This window comes from Condylostylus longicornis, unplaced genomic scaffold (genome assembly GCF_029603195.1).
Source record: "Condylostylus longicornis isolate FDR11 unplaced genomic scaffold, ASM2960319v2 ptg000004l, whole genome shotgun sequence".
Classification (NCBI taxonomy): Eukaryota; Metazoa; Arthropoda; class Insecta; order Diptera; family Dolichopodidae; genus Condylostylus; species Condylostylus longicornis.
In genome coordinates, this window is record NW_026577973.1 from 5,526,126 (window position 1) to 5,547,645 (window position 21,520).

At 23.4% G+C, this 21,520-nt stretch overlaps 1 protein-coding gene across 1 annotated transcript in view; it reads left to right on the forward strand.

Moving 5' to 3' along the window:
- The window catches only part of LOC129612662 (protein turtle homolog A), a 116,745-nt gene extending 98,026 nt beyond the window's left edge, over nt 1-18,719 (forward strand). The window contains exons 16-17 of the mRNA XM_055526373.1: nt 2,809-3,068; nt 18,312-18,719. Coding sequence (XP_055382348.1) covers nt 2,809-3,068; nt 18,312-18,527 — 476 coding nt within the window. The 3' untranslated portion in view covers nt 18,528-18,719. The remainder of the gene's footprint in view (nt 1-2,808; nt 3,069-18,311) is intronic.
- The last annotated feature ends 2,801 nt before the right edge of the window (nt 18,720-21,520 follow it).

Genomic DNA, 21,520 nt, shown 5'->3' on the forward strand with positions numbered 1-21,520 from the left:
CATACTATTTTATTCGGATACACATATATGTAGAGCCTTTATGCATATACAAACACTATGAAATGGCAAACGAATTGCGCTGAAAAAGAAAAAGAAAATCAACGCAATTTTGTTTTACTTATCACTATAACACAATTTTCATTGAATTGCTCTTTTTTTAATTTTCTTCTTGTTTCATGTTCTTCGTTTTTTTTTTGTAATGTTTCAATTATATACACAATATTCTTTGTTTCTATAGTTTACTGTTAAGTATCAAAAAACAATTTACTTTTATGTTTAACTATGGCACCAACTTTGAACACTAGTAACATCGCAAATTGAAAGCTCAAAACTTTCTCAATGTATAAAAAAATTTAATTATAGATAATTAGATAAGTAAATAGGTAAAGATAGATGTTATTTTTAGAAAACACGCAACGTTATTTATATTTCTGGTAAATAGCAAAAAAAACCTTACAATTAGAAAAAGTAGTATTTAATGCATTTATTACTATTCATTTAGGAAGAAGACATTATGCTTATAGAAACAATTGCATTCCTATACTTCACTTTTATTTTGATAATTACCTGTAGACCCTTCTGTATCACATTACAATATTGTATCACATTACAATAAATTAGGATCAGATCAACGGCTTCTAAGATATCCATTCCCTTTTGAATAAGCGAGGAACAAGTTTTCTAAAAGAAAATTCTTTACTTAAATTATTATGCATACTTTTAGGATGAAAACAAAATTTAGCAAATGCGATATGATATGCAATATGATTATAAAAATCTTTCAAATTAACTTGAATGTTTACTAAAAGAAAAACTAAGGAATAATTCCTTTTAAAAAATTTTTTTTGGAACAATACTTTCAACTAATGTGATTATATTATTATCACTTGAACAAATTATATTTTAATTTTCTTAATCAACATTGCACTTACACTTTTTACTCTCATATTGTTGCCCTCAGATTATAAAAACAAAGAATATTGGAACAAAATTACTTTCAAGGTAGCTGAAAATTTTTATTTTTGTATTTCTTGTTTTTCAAAAAACGAGAAAAAAGCGCTCCCTTTTTTTATTCAAAAATTGTCATGAAAAACTTTACAATTTCCTTAATAAAAACTTTCTCACTTGTCGTTTAAATTAGATAAAGAAAAAAAAATTAAAGAACAATACAAAAACAGAAATATCAGGAAAAAAAATTATTTTATGTGATTACAAAGTTTTCTCTTTGGGATTTTGACATTTTGTTGCTTTTCCGTTCTTCACCTTTTAGTTTTCTTATTATCATTTTTGATTATTACTTTTAATATAAAATAAGTAAAATTCAGTTGATCTTATCCGACTAAACCATACCCTACACCATAACATCCCATTATAAAAACATAACATAGTGAGCCAGTTCAATAAAATTTTTAACTGTTTAATAATACAAACTATATTTCGAAATTACATTAAATTTGTTAACGTTGTACGCCAGCTACCCAAGTCTGTTAAATAATTTCATAAAAAATTTTTGGAAATATTCATACTGCAATTGGACACATGACTGCGAAATGTTATTGTCCTATCAAAGCAAGTATTTAATATCAAATTTTAAAATTGTGTGACACTAATCCGAACTAGTTGTTCGGAATTTCAAATTAGAACAGCAACCTTCTTCTTGGCCAAAAAGAAACAAATCAACATAGAATTTTATGCTAAGCAAGAATACATATAGGCGTTCATGCTGCAGACGACTGATTAAAGTTTCTTATAAATTTCATACCAAAGATAATGTAAGTTAATGCTACCGAAAGGTGTAGGGTATAAAAATCGAAAAAAGAAAATTTTTTTTAAAAATTTTTTTTCTCTTTTTTTCTTTTAACTTTGTTTTAGTAATTTTCTCATAGAATCGATTTACTGGTAATTTTGTACAGTTATTAAATTTCTTCGAATTATCCTTTGGCTCTAACTTTTAATCTAAAATATGAATTGAATTTACATATTTTTTGTACTCTAATAATGAAATGGAAAATGTTGCGTATTGTGGAATTTTGAGTTTGATAACTTTTTGTCAAATTATTTTAAATTAATTTAAAAATTACACAAAAATTTCTTTGATTAACTTGAATTGTATTAAAAATAGAAATTAGAAATTCGGTGCTTACATAAAATAGAAAAATTCATTAATAAAAATTAAAAAAAAAACAATGTTTCATCTATATTGATAAAACTGAAAAAATTCCAGTACCAATTTGTAAACATGTGTTAATGTAGAATACATCTTCATAAAGAATGTTAGAATTGAACCACTTATTATATATTGCTGAGCGTAGAATACTGTGCGATGATTTTATGTCATGTTATTCTGTTTCTTAGTAATTAATCCTTTAAAAGTTAATTGTACTGACATCAGATAACTATAATTTCCCTGGTTTATTATGCCTTCTGATCAAAGTACATACGAATGGTCTGTAAAAAAGCACCATTCAGCACCAGAAGTCTACCATTTATTTTGAAGAAATATAGGGAAACTGTGCCAAAAGAAAACAAAAACACGAAAGTTATGCTGTATAAAAATATTTAACGTAATTACTCCATAAAAATTTAAACATTTGTTATACGAATGTAAAATTAATTTTTTATAATTTAATAATATACTCAAAGCGTTTTTCTTCTTTTTGAATTTTACATGAAATTTCATATGCATATTGGCAAACCTACTGTCTAAGTCTATAGTTTATATAATATAACAATTAACATTTTTTATACATATATAAAATTAAACGTAATATAATATTTGTTTTATTTCGATTTTTATTTTATTTATAGAAAAACGTCCACTTAAGTTACAGGGACAAAATCCGCTCTTCCGTAGTCCGTCAGCACGTTTAATACAGCGTGATGGTAGTATAATAGATGACAGCAGCATTAGAATAGGATGTACAAATACATCAACAATAGACAGTGGCTGTGGTACTAGTGTTGGCGGTACAACAAATACAACCATTGTATCTAGTTTAGGTTCATTAATCGGTAATACTTCAGCAAATGAAGTTTTACATTATACATTTAGGCCTAGTAAACAAAATGTAAGTATAAAATTATTTTGTTTATTGTTGAGTTTTTGAATTATTCACAACATAGCTAATTGGAGAATTTTTTTTAAAATTACATTAATATACAGAATATTTCGCCATTCCTTAAACCCAAAACCGATCTCAAGTCATAATTTTTAAATTAGTTAAATGGTCCTAAACAACTTATAAATTATTATCCTCCTTTATCAACAAATTACCGGTAGCATTGCTTACATCGCATGCATAAGGGAGGTTATGTGATGACACCAAGATTTTGAATGTCGAAATGCACTTCTCCATAGTAGGGAAGCGTAAAAAAACTATTTTTAGAAGGATGTTGGCTTATGGGACTGTCGATTTGTCAAGTTCGTATCTCAAAATTGGCTGAATCGCTTTTGATAAAATTTTATATGTGTTTTATTTAAGCTGGAGCACTGATTTATACAACTTTTGGTATATATAACGCCGCTTCAAATACTCTTTTTTGCGAGCCGATTTTCATTTTTGACCATATAAAAAGATATTATCAACCAATTTCCTTAAATTTTATTATTTAAATTCGGAGTGTTAAAACAATGAATTTATGAATTTTTTTGAATGGGGACCAACTTGGGAACCAAACTGGGAGCCGATCTTACATTTTTTGCCATATCTTCGGAACGGATTGATGGAATTTCTTGAAATTTTATGAGCTCTGATTAATACCGAATCTAACTGGTGAACTCTTCAGAGAATTCGGGTGGCATAAAGCGGAATTATACTAATAGCCAAATTTACTCTTTTCTAGATATGCTAACAAAAGCTTACTAACTTCTTTAAAATTGAAAGGAAGTGTTCAAAAGGCATTTTCATAATGTTCTGTAACACTATCACTAAACTAGATAATACGAATCGCGGCCGGTTATGTGCTAACCACGTAAGATTTTATTTCAACTAACTGAATTATTTGCTAATATATTGTGAAGGTCTTTTGCTCACTTTTTTCTAAAAAACCTTTTCCTAAAAAATTCCTACTGTTCTTAATTAATTTAAATTAATTCTCGATCGCATATTACGATAAAGGTTTGATACTTTGGTACTAAAAAAATTTTATAACTTCTGTAATTTTCTCACTTTGAAACAAAATGATTTATAACAATAAATTTACAAAAATGATAATAAAAACATTTAAAAAATTATTGAAATGCAATCACATTATTTTTAATAGTAAAGTAATCCCAAACTACCTAAGTAACTGTCCTATATACTATGCGTTTCTCGTACATTTAATGATTTCATAATTTTTTTATAATTTATTTAAATCACATATAGCAACTAACTCTCAACGGATTTATTAGTTTTTACACCTATTTATCGTAGAATTTGTCTAGACTAAAGACATTTGAGTATTCAATAAAATTAAAAATTAAAATAATTTAACTGAATAAAAATGTTGAACTAATTCTTCAATCATGTGTAAAAATAAATTGTGTGTAGATAAAATTTTTCAAGAAAAAAAAATTATTATATTTGTACATAAAAATAATAAAGGGTGCGACAAATCCCACATTATATTTAATTATCCTCAAATTTATTCAACGCAATATCTATTTCATACTTCATTTAGAAAGGACTATAACTTTTAATGTGTCTATATTTAATCAAACTTTGTAAAAATATGTTTTCATATTAGATATTCGAATTCGTGATCAACTATAAACAAAACAGAAATATTAGATTATTTTTGTAAACTTACTTAAATTTACAAAAATGAAAAATGAGATCTTATTACCAAAAAACAATATTCTATTTTTATTTCTGTTTTATATGTGTGTATATGAAAAAATTTCTCAAAAGTTCAGCATAATAAATTTCAAATAAAATCATAATCTCAAAAATAGAACTTCATGCCTTTCAAATTGATTTAGTTAAAAACTGTCAATTGTTACTATTTCATGAAAGATTTCTTTGGCGAAATTTTACAGAAAAATTGGTAATAAGTAAAACAAACATTGTAAATAATTTACGGTTAAGTTTTATTAGACAAAACTCATTGATTGCTTTTTGCGTTTTAGATTTTTCTAAGTCACTTTGGTATTCTGCTCAGTGAATGAAGTGGCTACTCTCCCTATTTATGAGCCTAAAATTAAAAAAATTTTTAAATTTAAAAATAACTTATTGAACACTTTCTTCATTTGTACTCGTCGCAATTGTAAAACGTTTACAATCACTTAATCCAATTCATATAAACATCCTCTTTTCGAAAAATATTGTATTCTCTTATTACAAAACCTTCTGTTAAAATATTGAGTCTTTTATATTTCACTTTCCGCTTTCAAACGTATTGTTACTTTTTCTTTCCTTTCTTTATTTTTGCTTTTATAATATAAAAGTATTAAAAATATTGAAAAGGTGTCTGACATTAATTTTTCATTTCCATTTGTTTTTTATACTTTTTTATTATTTTTATTATATAAAATGCTACATTTATCCCTTGAATAATTTTAATTTCTAAGACCTTTTTTTTTATTTCTACCTTTTTAAACATCAAAATTTTCTGGGGATTTGAATTTATCTCAAATATTATATAAATGTTTATTTTTATGTACGGGCATAATATGTGCATTCACATGTACGTATATATATAAATTTATTATTTTGAAATCAATACCGTAATATTCTGTTTTTTTTTTTCTTACATAATATTGCAGCAATATCATACGAATGCTGTATGATTGGTTACCTTATTAAACCTATGTCATCAAAATTCTTTTTTGTAATAAAATGTAGGAACAAATGTGTGTATACTTTTTATGTCAATTATGATTGTTTGTATATATATGAATTTGTTATTAGGAAAGTTTTCGTATATTACTACATACAGACATTTACGTAGAAATTTTGTATTATTTTAATTGGACATATTCGTATACATTCGTATATTTTATATATATATATACATATCTATACGTATATTATATAGAAATTTTATTGTACTAATATTGACGCTATTAATTTTAATTTTATTGTTTGTATTGACATAAAATGGGCTTTTGAAATTTGAATTATAGCCAAAGGATCTGTTATATTTGTATGTGATAACATATGTGTACACTATATGCTTAAATAGCTGTCTATATATAAATCTAAATGTATATTCTGCACATACAATAAATATGTGTATGAAAATATGTATTATTTTTTTAAAATGAAAAAATTCCATGTATTATATTTGATATCCTTAAAATAGGCAATGCAGAATGATTTTTGATCCTTATAAAAATTTTATTTGCTGTATTTTTCTTTTTGCCTTTTTTAATATTTAGCTGACTTGAAAAATTTTTCACTATTGTTATAAAATTTTATGTACGTTGGCCGTATTCATTCTTTGTTGACTGTATACATAAAAAGAAAAACAGTATATACATACAAATGACCTATTTATGATCCGAAAATCTAAACAAAAAAATAATGTTGTTTTTAGTTTTCTATTTTTTAATCAATAATTACTCTTTAAAAATTTTGTTTATACTGAAAGAAAGTAAAGGGAACTAACAAAATAAACGATATAAAATTTAATTTATGTTGTACGAGCTTCTAGTTTTAATAAAAACAAAAAAAAAGTATGAAAATATTAGAAATTTGTAGGTTTTTAATTTTGAAAGGCATAAAAAGTTGGGACAATTTTCAAACGAATAATATAAAAATTTTATTGCTTATTAAATTTTCGAACATATTTTTTTTTTCTCTAAAGTTGTAAAATATGAAAAAAAAATAGTTTTTTAAACATCTTTTTATATTTTGGATTGTCCTTTTTTCTGTATTGTAAAATGATAAAAATATTCTTAAAAAATTATTTTACTCTATGTATTTTCTCAGTATTTAATATTTCAATTGGGATACCTAACTTAGGCCAATATAATATTGCATTTATATTACATTGTGCACATAATATTTCATATAATTTTATGGAACATTGAAAGATTAAAAATTATCAATACTTTTCTTACATTTTTGCTTTAAATATAATTGGTACATACGTAATGTCATAGCCAGCAAACAAGGTGAAGCTATTAATTTCTAAAAAATTGTACAATTTTTTCAATGCATTGTGTTGTAGTATTCTTTGGCTACTATATCAATCAATCGAACATTATTTACATATTTTATCACATCAAATAATAAAGAAATTTTCATATTTTTTGTCAATTTCATTTTAATACTTTTTTTTAAGATGTTAATTAACTAAAACAAATAAATTGTATACAATAAGTGAATTAAACCATTCACGGAGAGTTTTCAATTAAATACAAGTATTTTCGAATTAATTCCATTTCAATAGATTTATTACTATTTTAAGGACATAAATTATCTTTAAAATTTAAAAATTTCATACACGACAATTCAATACTCTAAAATTTCGAGCATAGTGACACAAAAACACTCAAAAAACAATATTTTTTTACTTTCTTAACTTCAAAATTGTGCTGAAAATATATAAAATTTAGTTCAACAATAATTTTAGAATATATTGTATATACTTATGGATATATTGTAAACATTCAACATCTACTACGTAGCTAATACTACGACATTTACGTTTATTACAAACTCACATTTAAAAACCATATAAATTCAAAAATTTCGTACTCTTATACCGTAATACGTAAATTTTTTTATCGTTCGAATTAATATTAGCAATTAATTAATTAAAATAAATCAATTGAAATGTTTTAATGAAATTTCAAAAAAAAAATAAAAATGAATATTTCTGCTATATGCAATTATCAGATCAAATAAATGATAAATTACAAAATTATTAAAGCAAATAAATAAAATATTACGCATATATTTTTAAAAAATATCATATTATTGCAAAACGAAATTCTCAATAAGTTGTAATTCTTTTTGTACATATTATATCTTTATACATACCTACAAACTTTCGTACACATACCATGTTTAATTTCCAATCTTTACGTATACTTTTTTTTGTATGCGTGTATATAATGAAATACGAAATATTATTACATAAATTTCATTTTATTTTCGTCCTTTTGTCATATACGAGTATTATTCTCGCATTTTCATTTTAATTTCTTATTTTATTTTATATACAAGTGTGTGAATATGAAAAAATATCTCATTGTTTAAAATAATTTAAAACAAAAAAAGAACATTCTCATTTAAATCAGGTACTATTCAAATTCCGAACCATTTAATATGAATTCCAAAAAGGAAATAATTTAATTTTTCTTGTTGTAGTTGTTGTTGCTGTTGTTGCTGAATTGCTGCTTTTATTCGCTTTAAAAAAAGGGTACTTTTCAAGCATTGTTTCATCATTATCCCACAATTAAATTAATGCTTAATTTCATAATTTTTACAATTCAAATGCAATTTAAGAACTTTTAAATTTGCAATATTGTGTTTCATTTTTTTTTGTATATTTGTCGAAATTCGTACATATCGATCCGTCTCTTAAACGCTATAAAAAACGAATCATTTAAAGTGAAATCACGTATAAAGAGTTCTCGGTTTATTTTGTTTTTTTTTTTTCTTTTTTATAATTTTTGTTTTGTTATCATACAATTAATTGAGAATTTCATATTTTTTCATATTTTTTTTATCAATATTTTTTTAATCCCTTCCTCCTTTGTTTCATAATAACAGTAATTATAATCCGTGTCATATGTAAAAGTAACATTAATTCTGAATGTATTCGAGAATTTAAATGTCGTATAGTCTGTTTACAAATATGGAATTTTCAATGAAAATGACATTAAAAAATAGGAAAAATTAAAATAATGAAAATTTTTTTCAGAAAAAAAGAAACAAAAACCGAAACGAAATAAAAAACAAAATGAAATAATGGAAAATTTAAGTATTAATTGGATTATTGAAAAAAATTGCATACTTATTGGCTGTGTTAATTTTTTTGTATATTCGTATCATAATATCATATTATATGAAATTTTAATGAATTTGTTTTGCTTATATTTTGAACTATAGCATGAGTAAAATTGATCCCTCGCTCAAAGTCGGTTTTGGAATCAAAAAAGCTCAAAATGATGTTTGTAGCTTATAAATTTCTGCAAGGAAAATTAAGTTTTAAATTTTGAACTTTGAAGAATACGAGTATTAAAAATTTAGCAACTAATATTGAAATTTACTGTATCGAAGTAACTTACGTATAACGAGATAAACGATAGGTTAATGTAGTTATAAAAGATTAAAAGTATTTAAGAAAATAAAAATTACAGTCAGTTAAAAATCTGCAAACCAAAAATCCAATTCTAATATGGATTTTTTAGATTTTCAAGGTAATACCGTTTCGGTGTTGAAAACACTGCAGTTAAAATGTGAATGTACAATTCCATCAAAATGTCATATGTGGGTACATCAGTTGTTTCATCTGATGCTTTATTTGATTCTTTATAATAGAACGTGATATTGCACTACTTTTATTCGACTTTAATTTGAAAATATAAGCTTTAATCTTATTTTTATAAATAGATTTAAAATATTATACATATTTTCGAAATAAAATACAATAAAATTTATTATTCTGGTGTTAAATTGTCAACAGCATTTTTGCTATAAAATTGACCACAAATCCATTAAAATATTTTAACATATTTTCTAAATTCTGAAAATTTCCAAAATAAATCGCATATACTTTTGAATTCTTAATAGCTATTTTGAATATTATATTCAAATGAAAAAAACATAATAATATCACACAAAAATTCCTTATTTGTACCTATATAAAATCATTACCCCCAATGTAAACCTTGTTATATTTTTCAAAAATTTTCCTAAATCTTATTTGTATTGGCTTTTAGTGTCAATAAATCTAAATTTAATACAAATGAATGAATGATAAACGCCGACATATAACATAAAAAACCCTTTTAGAATAAACCACAAAAAAAAACGCACACGAAATCTAAATTTTAATGTAAAAATAAAATTTTTGACCCACTTTATAATGGGAACTTTCGAATGTAAGCAAAAAGCAAAAAATAAAAAAATAAATAAAAGTACAAAAATATAAAATTAAAATTCAAAAATAAATTGCAAAATAATTGTAAAATTACACAATAAACTATAAAAACGTAAGATATTAAAATGAAATAAAAAGAGGAATGGAAAGGGCAATGTTTCTCTTCTCACCATAATTTTATTTTAAAAAAGGTTGATATGTTTATATATTATTCATATACCTGTGTCTACCCATACATGAATGCACATATATAAATGTAAGTTGTATACAAAAACATATAATTGTGTTTTGCAATTTAAACACAACGAAAAAATAAAATAAAACAAATACAGCCACATTACACTTCTTCTATGGGTGCATATTATATACGAGTTATGTAAAAACATTAACCTTTAAACGTAAGAGCTATAAAAAATAAAAAAAATAAGTTCATACAATAAACACTGGGCATAATTCATCATCCCCTGTTTGAGAGAAAATGAAAAAAAAAAAACAGAAAAAACAAGGTACTAAACGAGCACCGAACCGAATTTTTATGATGCCACTTCTCATATAACCAGAAGTTATGACGACTATGTTACTTTTAATTTTTTTTTTTGCCTTCATATTGTTTTTTTTTACCATAATAACACTCTGTTCCACCATTACCGTTTATTATTTACATTTTATTGTATAAGTGCGTACGTATATATGTAATAACAATGTTATAATTTTTTTTAATCATAGATTCAAATAAAAATAAAATTAAAAAAGAATAGCTAGGACCAGACCATTTTTATGTCTTTCAATTTATCAGTCTGCTTAATTTGTTCACTTGCCAGTTATATTCTTTTGTCATTGCCTCACTTTTCTCTACATTACATTTCCTTTTTTTTTTTATTTTTCGATATACATATACATAACTTCATATTTATATGGATCAATTGTTTTGCACCATTTAACGCAAAAAATATTTTTACATACCGTAACATTCAATTTAACAATGCATATCGTATACATTATTTAATAACCAAATGTAATTTGAATACTATTCAATATTTTCAAAAAAAAAAAAAAAATGCATACCAAATAGCAAATATTGTCCGTAAAAAATACCAAATACAACAAAATTTCAACTTACAAATAGGAAAATTATTCATTTTTGTCTTATTTCTGACTGTGAAACGGAGTAAATTTTAAAGTAATATGTACATCCGTCGGCCACAATCTTAAACCCTAACCGGGTCTGCTGGCTCAGCTTTACTACGCTATGACTATTTACTGTATGCATTTCGAACGCATTCATTATTATAAATTAGTTTCACAAATAATGCTTTCCTAAATCTAAACAGTTCATGAACAAAATATGCCTTATTCACATTTTTATTATTTATTCAAAATAAGAGAATATTTTTAAAAAGGGAAACTTATTCAGCTAGGAAAAATAATTATTCGAGACTGATTTGTTTTAATTTATAATAAACTAATTCTATTTTTTGAATGCCTTGACCAATCGTTAGGTGTAATCAAAAAAATTAAGGCACAATAACGTCTATTCGAAAAAAATACAAAAAAATTTTATTTTTGTCCAGACTTAAAGTTCAGATTTTTGAGAATTTTGCATTTTCTTTGAATTAAGAGTCTTCAAATAAAACATGATAAAATCCAGAATTGTTACTCGGGGAATATTTTCACAAAAATTTTTAAAGTCCTGCTTAAATAAAAAAAAGTCAAAAATAAAATAAGTGGAAACTTAATCAATAGCACAAAAAGAAAATTATACATGTATATTTTTACTCCAATATAAAAACTTTATTAAATGGTTCTAGACTCCTTAAAAAAGAATTACTTAATAAAAAAAAAATACAATACGAAAAAAAAGAAATTCAAAAATTGTATGTATTACAAAATAAAAAAACCAAAGCATTACTCATTCTGTTTTTTTTTTTAAAGACAGCAATAAACACACAAAAAATTTAACAAAAATAAAATATAAATTACACCTATACAATAATAAACTCGTAAACAATAAAATTTTTATGAATGAATGAATGCATATAATTTTTACCATAAACGTTGCCACAGGCATTAAAATATCCTTGAATTTTATATTCAGAGAAAGAAAAAATATGCTGTACCTTTTTCAAATTCAAGGTATGGTAAGGAAATGCAGCAGACAGAATTTTTAAAATATCAAAGATAAGAAAAAATTAATTTAAATTTTTTTTTTTCTTGTCGATTCTAATGCGAAATGTTCGAAATTACATTATGTCTTTCCTGGTTTACTAACATCGTACAAATTTAAGAGAAATAAAAACAATAAAATCTTTGTATACGTATGAAACTTTATATAAGTAATAAAATTTATTAAGCTTGTCTAATTTGGTAAACATTAATTACCTATACAATAGATTTATTTAATACAGTCGAGATTGTAAAAATTTTTAAAACTTAATTGTAGTCGAACATACACGAAAGCATCATTTAGGAAATTTATAAAACCTTAAGTTTCAGCAATTTTAATAACTTATACAAAGTAAATTATAAAAGCCAATTGAAATTTAGTTAAAATTTTATCAAAGTTCTTTTAGCCAAAATTAACATTCAAAAAATTCTTTGATTAGCTAACAGACCAAAACCTCGCCCAATGTTGTTTCTTCACGTTTATATGAAGAGTTAAATTCAGCGAATATTCTTGTGAACATTAATATATCACAATGAATTCATCATTTTATGCAATTCGATCAGTAACAAGAAATTGGTAGACCTTAATTCGTTCGTTCGTTAATGAATTTCATTCTAATCTCTACAAGCGAATACATTGGAATTTAATTTTCAAAACTAAATAATTACAGCTAATTTTTGTAAACAAATCAATAATTTAATTAAATTTTTCTTTTGGAAAATACAAAGTATTGAAAGTGATATTTTGTTAATTTTGTTTTTTTTTTTAATTTATTTTTTTAATTTGAAAATAATAGCAAAAATTTATTGAAATAATGAATTTTAATAAAGATCAATTATTTGGCGAACAATGTAAACATTTTACGATTCTTAATGAATACTAAATAAGTTTAATAAAAAATATGAAATATGAATACACATGTGGGCACCCCATAATCGAAGTTACAAAAAAATGCAACATGGACTTTAAGGTCGTATATTTTAGTAAATAGTGCTATTATGGTAAGCATATCAATAATGTAGACATGAATTTGAAATAAATATTTACAAGCAATAGCCAAGCTGCACAAATTATGAAAAAGTTGTTTTCAGTACAATTACTATATTAACGGTAACTTTTTGTAACTGAACAATATTAAAACGAAATATACAGCCTAGAGTTATTTATTACTATTTATGTCATAATTATAATATTTAACCAATATAATTATACTCACTTCTGCTCTGTCCAACTCACTTTACTCCTAAAATAATATTTGAATATCAAATTAAAATTTCTGCTTTAGTTTTATGACTGTGCATAAGTGATAAACTGCAAATATGTAGCTAGTTTTTCACCATATAATCAAAAATAAAATAAATTATTTTGATAGAACACTTAAAATAAAGAATGTCATTTAATTTTGTTCATAATGATCACGTTAATGATTTCTGTAAATTTTATGAATGTCAAATTTTAGGATATTAATTTTTATTAGCAAATATATAAATTCGGTCCATGGCAAAAGTTTAGTTGCTAACACTTGGCATAGCCCAATAATTCATAATATTTTAAAAATAAACTTAAGTCATCAAGTTCTGTTCAATCGAAATTTAACCATGTAACTGGATGCACAGAAAGACAAACAAACGGATATCTCTCTAAAAATATTTTATTTTCATTTCTCTATCTATAACATAGAAAATATATGTCGTTCTCTTGAAAATTCTCTATGTGAAATTGCACTCTATATTTTTTTATTATGTGGATTATTCTCGATATCAGTTTATATCCTTAATTACTTCATCAATTTGATTATAATAACCGACGGTGTTATTCCAATTCCTATTACTATTATTATGCAGTAGTAATAGGAATATCTATATACTGTAATTGAAAATAAGGGTCAATTTCAGTAACCTTTTTTATTAAAAAGTGATTTTTATTAAATAAATTTTAACAATTTCAATTAAATTTAGATATCGTTTTACCAGTGATTTTTAAAGCTATTAGAAAAAAATTTAAAATACGCAATTCGATTTATTAATAAAAAAAAATATTGCCTCAAGTTTGTAAAAATTTTGAAATAGAAATTTTTATTGTAATTTACATACAATTGAAAATAGAATATTTGAATTTTATTGAATTTGAATTTAAAATAAATAAAATCCACAATAAATTGAGAACAATTTATACCAAATAATAAACATAATCGAAAGCATTGGGGTAAAATTATAGTATTGTTTTACAACTTTTCTGAATTATTAATCTACGTCTACTAAAAATCAAAATGTACTTAAGCTTAAATTAAAATTTTTTAAAATTAATTAAAATAATCAGAAATAGGAAAATTAAAAATGTAGTGAATTGAAGTGATAAGTGCGTATCACTTAATCGTCCACATAAGAATGAGATTTTCCGTGATTTCGTACATTTTGACAATTCAAATTTCTAAATGATAATCATATGTTTTTGTTTTTCGAAATTTTGTTTTTTTTCTTTACTTTCTCATGTCTATTTTTCTGGTAATTTTTCCGTAATATTCTCCCAAATTTTGTACTACTCTTAAATGGGGTTTAGGTATTAAATTCATTTCCCTTTGCTTTGCAAAAATTCTAAATGTAGTTTTTAATATTGATAAAAAATTTTTGAAATTTAAAGAAATTTTTATATCGAATTGGAACATTGCGTGTATTGTATAATATTATTTTCCTTATAATTTCAAATCTCTAAAGATTTCTTTTACATCTTTTCATTTTCATTTTTTGGAATCAGTAAAAATGTTAATTTGAAATAAATTATGCTGTTTTCTCTGAATTTATATATATACATACATATAAGAATAGGAAAAATGACTAAAAGAATGAATAAAAATAATAAAATAATTTTTCATTTGTCAGCGTAAAATGAAAGACCGAAAATTCCACCTATGACATTCCGTTCCGTTTTTTTAACCACAATTTTTTTTCTTTACCATCTCGTTTTGTTTTTTCTTATTCACAAGCAAGATAAATTTTATCATTCCTTTGATAATTTTAAATATCATTTTGAAACCACATCAAATATTGATGTTATAAAATTGAAAATTTGTCTATAATAAAAATTGAGCCGAGAGATTTTGTTTTATTAAAATGAACATGTTAGAGAAAAAATTTATATGCAAAAACTCAGTTTAAGATGAACGGTTTGTGTTTACAGATTTTGTTGTCAGTATAAATAAGAGTAGCCTGTGGGAAATGTTTAAAATTGTTGCATTTTCGGGATTTTGGAAAAATACAACTAGGACGCAAGAAATGATACGAAGAATTTATATACTGAAAGAAAATGCTTATACAATTCGTTTTTTCCAAAATTTTTAAATTCACATATAAGATACAACAAGTTTTAAACAAACGGACAAATTGAATGAAATTGAATGCAATTAACAGACATTTCTTGGAAACAGGGAAGGAATTAAGCTTAACTCAAAAATTTGAAAAGTTAAAATTTTTTCAATGCTTGTGATTCTAGGTACAATATTTTAACTTAGATTTTATAATATTTAAAACAAAAAACCCTAAAATTGTCCAGGACACTAAAAAAAAAATTTTTTTTTTTGTTTTGTTATGCTAAATTTTTTTTTTACAATTTCACCTTCCTTTTTGAATTTTTTTTTTTGATGAGGTTCTTGCATAATAGAACTTTTTTTTTGTTGAGGCTGTAATTTCGTTATGAAGTTATTCTTGAAAAATTCTGAAATAAATCTTAATCTTGTTTCGCTCCCTCGTTTCTTTTTTTCTTTTCATTTTTTTTTGTTCCTTTCTTAACCTCAACAATTGGATGAAGCTCACACAATTTTATCTCTATAACAAATCAGTCTTTTTGTCGTGATATTTCATTTTTCTCTTCCTTAATTTTATTGTCTGATATACATAGATATGTAGGTACGTTCAACATTTCTATCAGTGCTGCGGTAATTTATTTAGTGTAAAATAAAATAAATAATTTTACTAGGATATAAAGAATGCTTCGTTTAGTTTAGAATTTTTGTAATTTTCCGCCTAAGTTAATATTATGATACGTTAACTATATTCTTAACATTGTGATTGATGTTGTAAGTGAATCAATATTTAGTACTTGATTTCAAATTTTTTTTTTCAAGTTAATATTAAGGACACGCGTACTTTATATAGTATAATATAATTAACGTTATGTTGACCTTATATAAATTATATTGTTTTTACAACCGGATCTGTTAACGTTCTTATGTTGTTTTATTAATATTACAGTTCTTCCGATTATTTGTAAATTAAATTTGTAAATTAGAGCTAATTGTAATTTAGCTCTAAAAATAGATAAACCTAAAAACAATAACATTTTAGAGTGATTTTCGGTTCAATCGGCAATATTATTTGTGTAACCATACGAAATATTAGCGAGAATTGTTGCCTATTCCACAATAAAATTCTAAGCCCAACATTGAAAATACATTTTTCAAATTCACGCTTTTTGTCTTCATATCCTTAAAAAACATCAAATTTTTTTTAAAGAAAAAGCTTATTCCGATATTATAATTTTTTATTTTTTTTTTAGTTTAACCACCCAATAGGCCAGTAAGTATTTAAATCTTAAATTTGCGTTATTTCTTGATTCTATCTTCAGTTTTATTGTAAAAAAAAACCAAAATATGTTATCATAGTCTAAAGTATTTATTTTTATTGAAGAGTGTATAGGTACATTTTTCCTCATCAGAATCTCTAAATAAGATAGAAGAAAAACAAAAAGATTTTGGGCTGGCTGATGACAAATATATCTTTTTATGCATGTACATTGCGAGAATAAAATAAAAAGTTGCAAAAAAAAGTAAGAAAGAAACATAAGAACATAAGAGAGAATATGATAAAATTCAAACATTAACGTTAAAAAAAACGTAACACGAAAATAACGTCCTGGAAATATTAATTGCCATGTTTTCATCAGCCCAGACATTTTACCATATTTTTTTTCGCACGTTCGAAATTTTTTATTTTTTTCATTTTACTTTGGTAAATACTTCTTTGTTTATTAAGAAAATAAGAAAATTTCTATTAATAAAAAATAAAATAATAAAATTACAAGCAATTTTCAACTAACTAAGATAAAATGTAATAAACACTATGTTTTACATCCCTGCAATTGAATATTGTAAATAAGATAGGCAGACTATATTATATATATAAAAATTGTTTAAATTCAGGCATTGAGTATTAGTCCAAAGAGTGGGGTTTAAGATGAATCGTAAATATTAACATACGTTAAATATTCTGCTTAAGTAAATTCTGCTTAATTTTTGGTTTAAATTAAGAAATTTATGACTTAAGATTGTTAATTGTAAACCTGGAGCTTGAGTTAAACTCAGCAATCTAAACCAACAATTTTTTTTCACAGTAGTGATTTAGATCTTATTAAGAATACGAATATATGCTAAATCTCAAATCTGATTAAAACGAAAAATTAAAAGAGTACGAAATTTTTTTTTTTTGATGAATAGAAATCATTTCAAAATCTAGTGATAGCTATACTAGTAAAACCTCACTCATTCAAACTAGCGTTGTTTTTACGAAAATAGTTGCTAATTTTAAATATTGAAAAAGTCGATAACTTTTGTATTGATCCCCCATTTTTTATGAGTTTTACGATTTACAGTCTTTATGGTTTGTAATATGCTATAAAAGTTATTATGAAATTGTAAATGATGACTGGCTAATTCTTGACTACTTGGACAGTCAGAAATCGGTAAATCAACTCAAACTTTGATTATGACCAAAATCATACTTATATAATATTATACAATTTAGTAATGTTCATGTCACATACTACAATTTCCCGACAAAGTGATTAATTACATTACCATCTTAATCAAGAATAACTGATATTCAAATACATAAAACCATATAAAAACTTAATAAAAATAATACCCTCACATTTTAATACGTAAATTTTCTAATAAATACTTTAGTTAATTAATTTAAATATTTAATTTTGAATACTTTACTTAATTACTACATTATACTTATGTACGTTACGTATATTCCTTATTCTTCATATATAAAAATCAAAAAAATTACATTATAAAAAATCAATTTAATTTATTTGATTATTTAATTTACAGAGTTATGCAACATTAACAAAAAATAATCGTGGTATAACTACATGTAGTCCATCAATAAATTCACAATATCAAAATAGTCAGCCACCTCAGCCCCAACCAATGGAAGTTAGTTTACTTAATCCAAATAATCAATCGGTAACATCATCATTAAGTGAATACCGGTTTCGACCCGAAGTTGTAACAACATCGAACCGAATACAGGAAAGTTGTATATAAAAATATAAAATAAATATATATATATAAAAAAAGTCTTAAAAAAATATCTAAATTATAAATTAATTTATAAAAAAAATATATATATATACATATATAGAAATATATAGAAAATTAATAAAGTTTTAATTATAAGGATAATAGTAAACTAAAATGTATTAAAATTAAAAAAAGAAAAATTAATTAAAACATAAAAAAAAATTTTCTAATAAAAAAATTGTGTAAAAAAAGAAAAAACAAACTTTTTTATGTATAAAAAAAACCATTAAAAAACGAGAAAAAAAACAAACTGAACTATAGAGAAAATAAAAAAAAAACCTTTAATTAGAATAAATGAAAATTATGTCAAAAAAAAACAAAAAACAGAAAATTAATTTATATTATATTTTTTAGTATTAAGTATGTAATTAGCTAATTAAATTTTAAGAACCTCGTGTATATTATACATATATTTATATATATATATATATACATACACGTACATTTTACATATAACAAAATATTGAAATAATAAAAAAATATATGAGTAAAAAACCATGAGAACAGAAATTAAAAATCATTCAAATTTACGCATTTGATAGCGTAAATTACAAAGAAAAATTAAAAACAAATATAAATTTACATAAAGCATTAAAATCAAAGGATTTTGAAACAAGCAAGAGAATTTCAGGAAAATTCGATTGGAAATCATTTTATTGCCTATATAATTGCCTCCTATTACCCTCTACTTCTTCTCAAAAAAATAAAATTAATGACTAAAATTATAAAATCAAATTAATTATAGTGTCCTTTTTTTTATTTTACTTTTATAATTATCATTTTTTTTTCTAATTCAACATCGATTATTAATTTCACTTGATTAAATATCATTATTATTTTAATTTAATTAGAGTATATTTACATAATATTATTTTTTTTTGCGTATTGGAATTCATCTCACATAATAATCAATTATTCAAAAGAAAATTATATAAAGTGGTGACCATTTTATTCAATTTCACCTTTAAAAGGACATTATGTACGTTTTTTATTTCCTTTTTGTAAAGAAAAAAAAATTTTTTTAAGCTACTTCAATCTTTAAAAACAAACACAAATTAGCTGATTATAAATGGAAAAAAAAATTAATTTTCGAAAAATGTAAAATTTGATTACCAAAATTTAATATTTTATTCTTAATTGAGGATTGTTATTTGATAACTTTTAAAATGTTATATAAAGATTTGAACACAGCTCGGGAAAAATTTTACCTAAAAATTATTAAAACAAAGATAGCCAAGTAAAAAAGGTAGAGAAAAATTTTAATTTCATAAAAAAATATTATAACTTTGATATTAATTCAAATTCAATATAAAATGAAAACGAGGAAAACTTAACCGTATTAAGTCTACTATATACCCTATTTTTTCAAGAGTTTTGTGATACGACTTCCTATACTGCTACTGGAATGTTGGTATCCTTACTTAATTTGCTCTCAGGCAATTCGACCGCAGTAGTAACCAAAGTAATTTAAGCATAATCAAATATTGTCGTAATAATTTCCCAGTCACTATACTCCCTTAAACAAAATTTGAATATAACTAGCTATTATGACACCAAGAAATTCCTGTTGACCTTTGAATTTGAAATTGGATTTTTTTTTAATATAAGAATTAGTTTTCTTACTTTAATTTCACTACTCGAATAGAAAAATGGAAGAAAAAATTTTGATAAATTTGAAAAAAACTATTTTGAAAGAATCTGTAATACTTTATTTTTTGCTTTCTATAGATCTAAGTATTTAATTGTGGAGTACTAAAACAAATTCAAAATATTTAAGAAAAATATTTTTCCTTAATTTTTCCATCAAACGATTTTTTCTGAAGTGTGTTGTATGTTCGAATACAATATTCTAAAGTAAAGTAAAATTAAAAAAATTTATAAATTTTTCAAAAATTATTACAATGAAAAACTTCTTTTGTTTAACAGTTCTTAAATTTGTTTTACAAAAATTCACCATATCGCAAAACATATCTACATCTTATATCAAAAATTACAAAACCGATTCCGGCAATTTTTCAAGCATTGTATGTTATTTATTTTAAATATTTATTTTAAACTTACTTTTAGAAAATATTTATAATAAATAAAAATCCAGACTGCAACAAATATGAAGGAATTATAATTATGTAAAATTTATTTAAGAAAAGCTAACAAATGTACAGCAAAAGTATATAAGAGGCCTTAAGTATAAATCAAACAAAATTCTTAAATTGCTAAATAAAAATTTTTAAAAATACCGTATTCACTGATTTTTTACAATATATTTGGTCATCTTAAACGGAAATTAATTAATAAATTATGAATAAAAAACAATATTCTTATTGAATATTTTTAGTATACCTAAGGGTATAATTAAATGATATCGTAATTAAAATCTTTCTAAATGGAAATTTCCTAATTAATTTATGCCATTACTGATAATATAAACCTTATATTTTTATTAATTTAATTAATATATGTAGATAATTACATTGCACATTGAATTAGGTAAATTCAACTTAAAAAAATAATAGTTTCAATGTTATACGATGGATTTTTATAGTTCTTTAATTCTTATTAATGGTATTGGTATAATGTGCTGCAGATAATTAAAAAACATTTTCGCGATTCGCATTTTTCAACTTGTGTTCTCGTTTTTCCACGTTGGCATTTTAAAAGTATTGCTTCTCTTAAAAACAACATGCTAAAACTACCTTATTAACTCAGAGATTCAACAAATTCTCTAATATTCTATTCACTAATAATTTCTATATAAATATAAATAATTTGATAGAAACAAATGAGTAATTGCTATAAGAAAATAAAATGATTTTCAAATTTTCATGAATTTACAAATTAAAAAAAAAGAACAAAATTTTAAAATTCATGAAGAGGCGAACAATATAATTTTCAAATGAAATTCTCAAATAGATTTTAAATGCTTGTGTTTAAAGAAGAACAACGTAATTTTTTAAGAT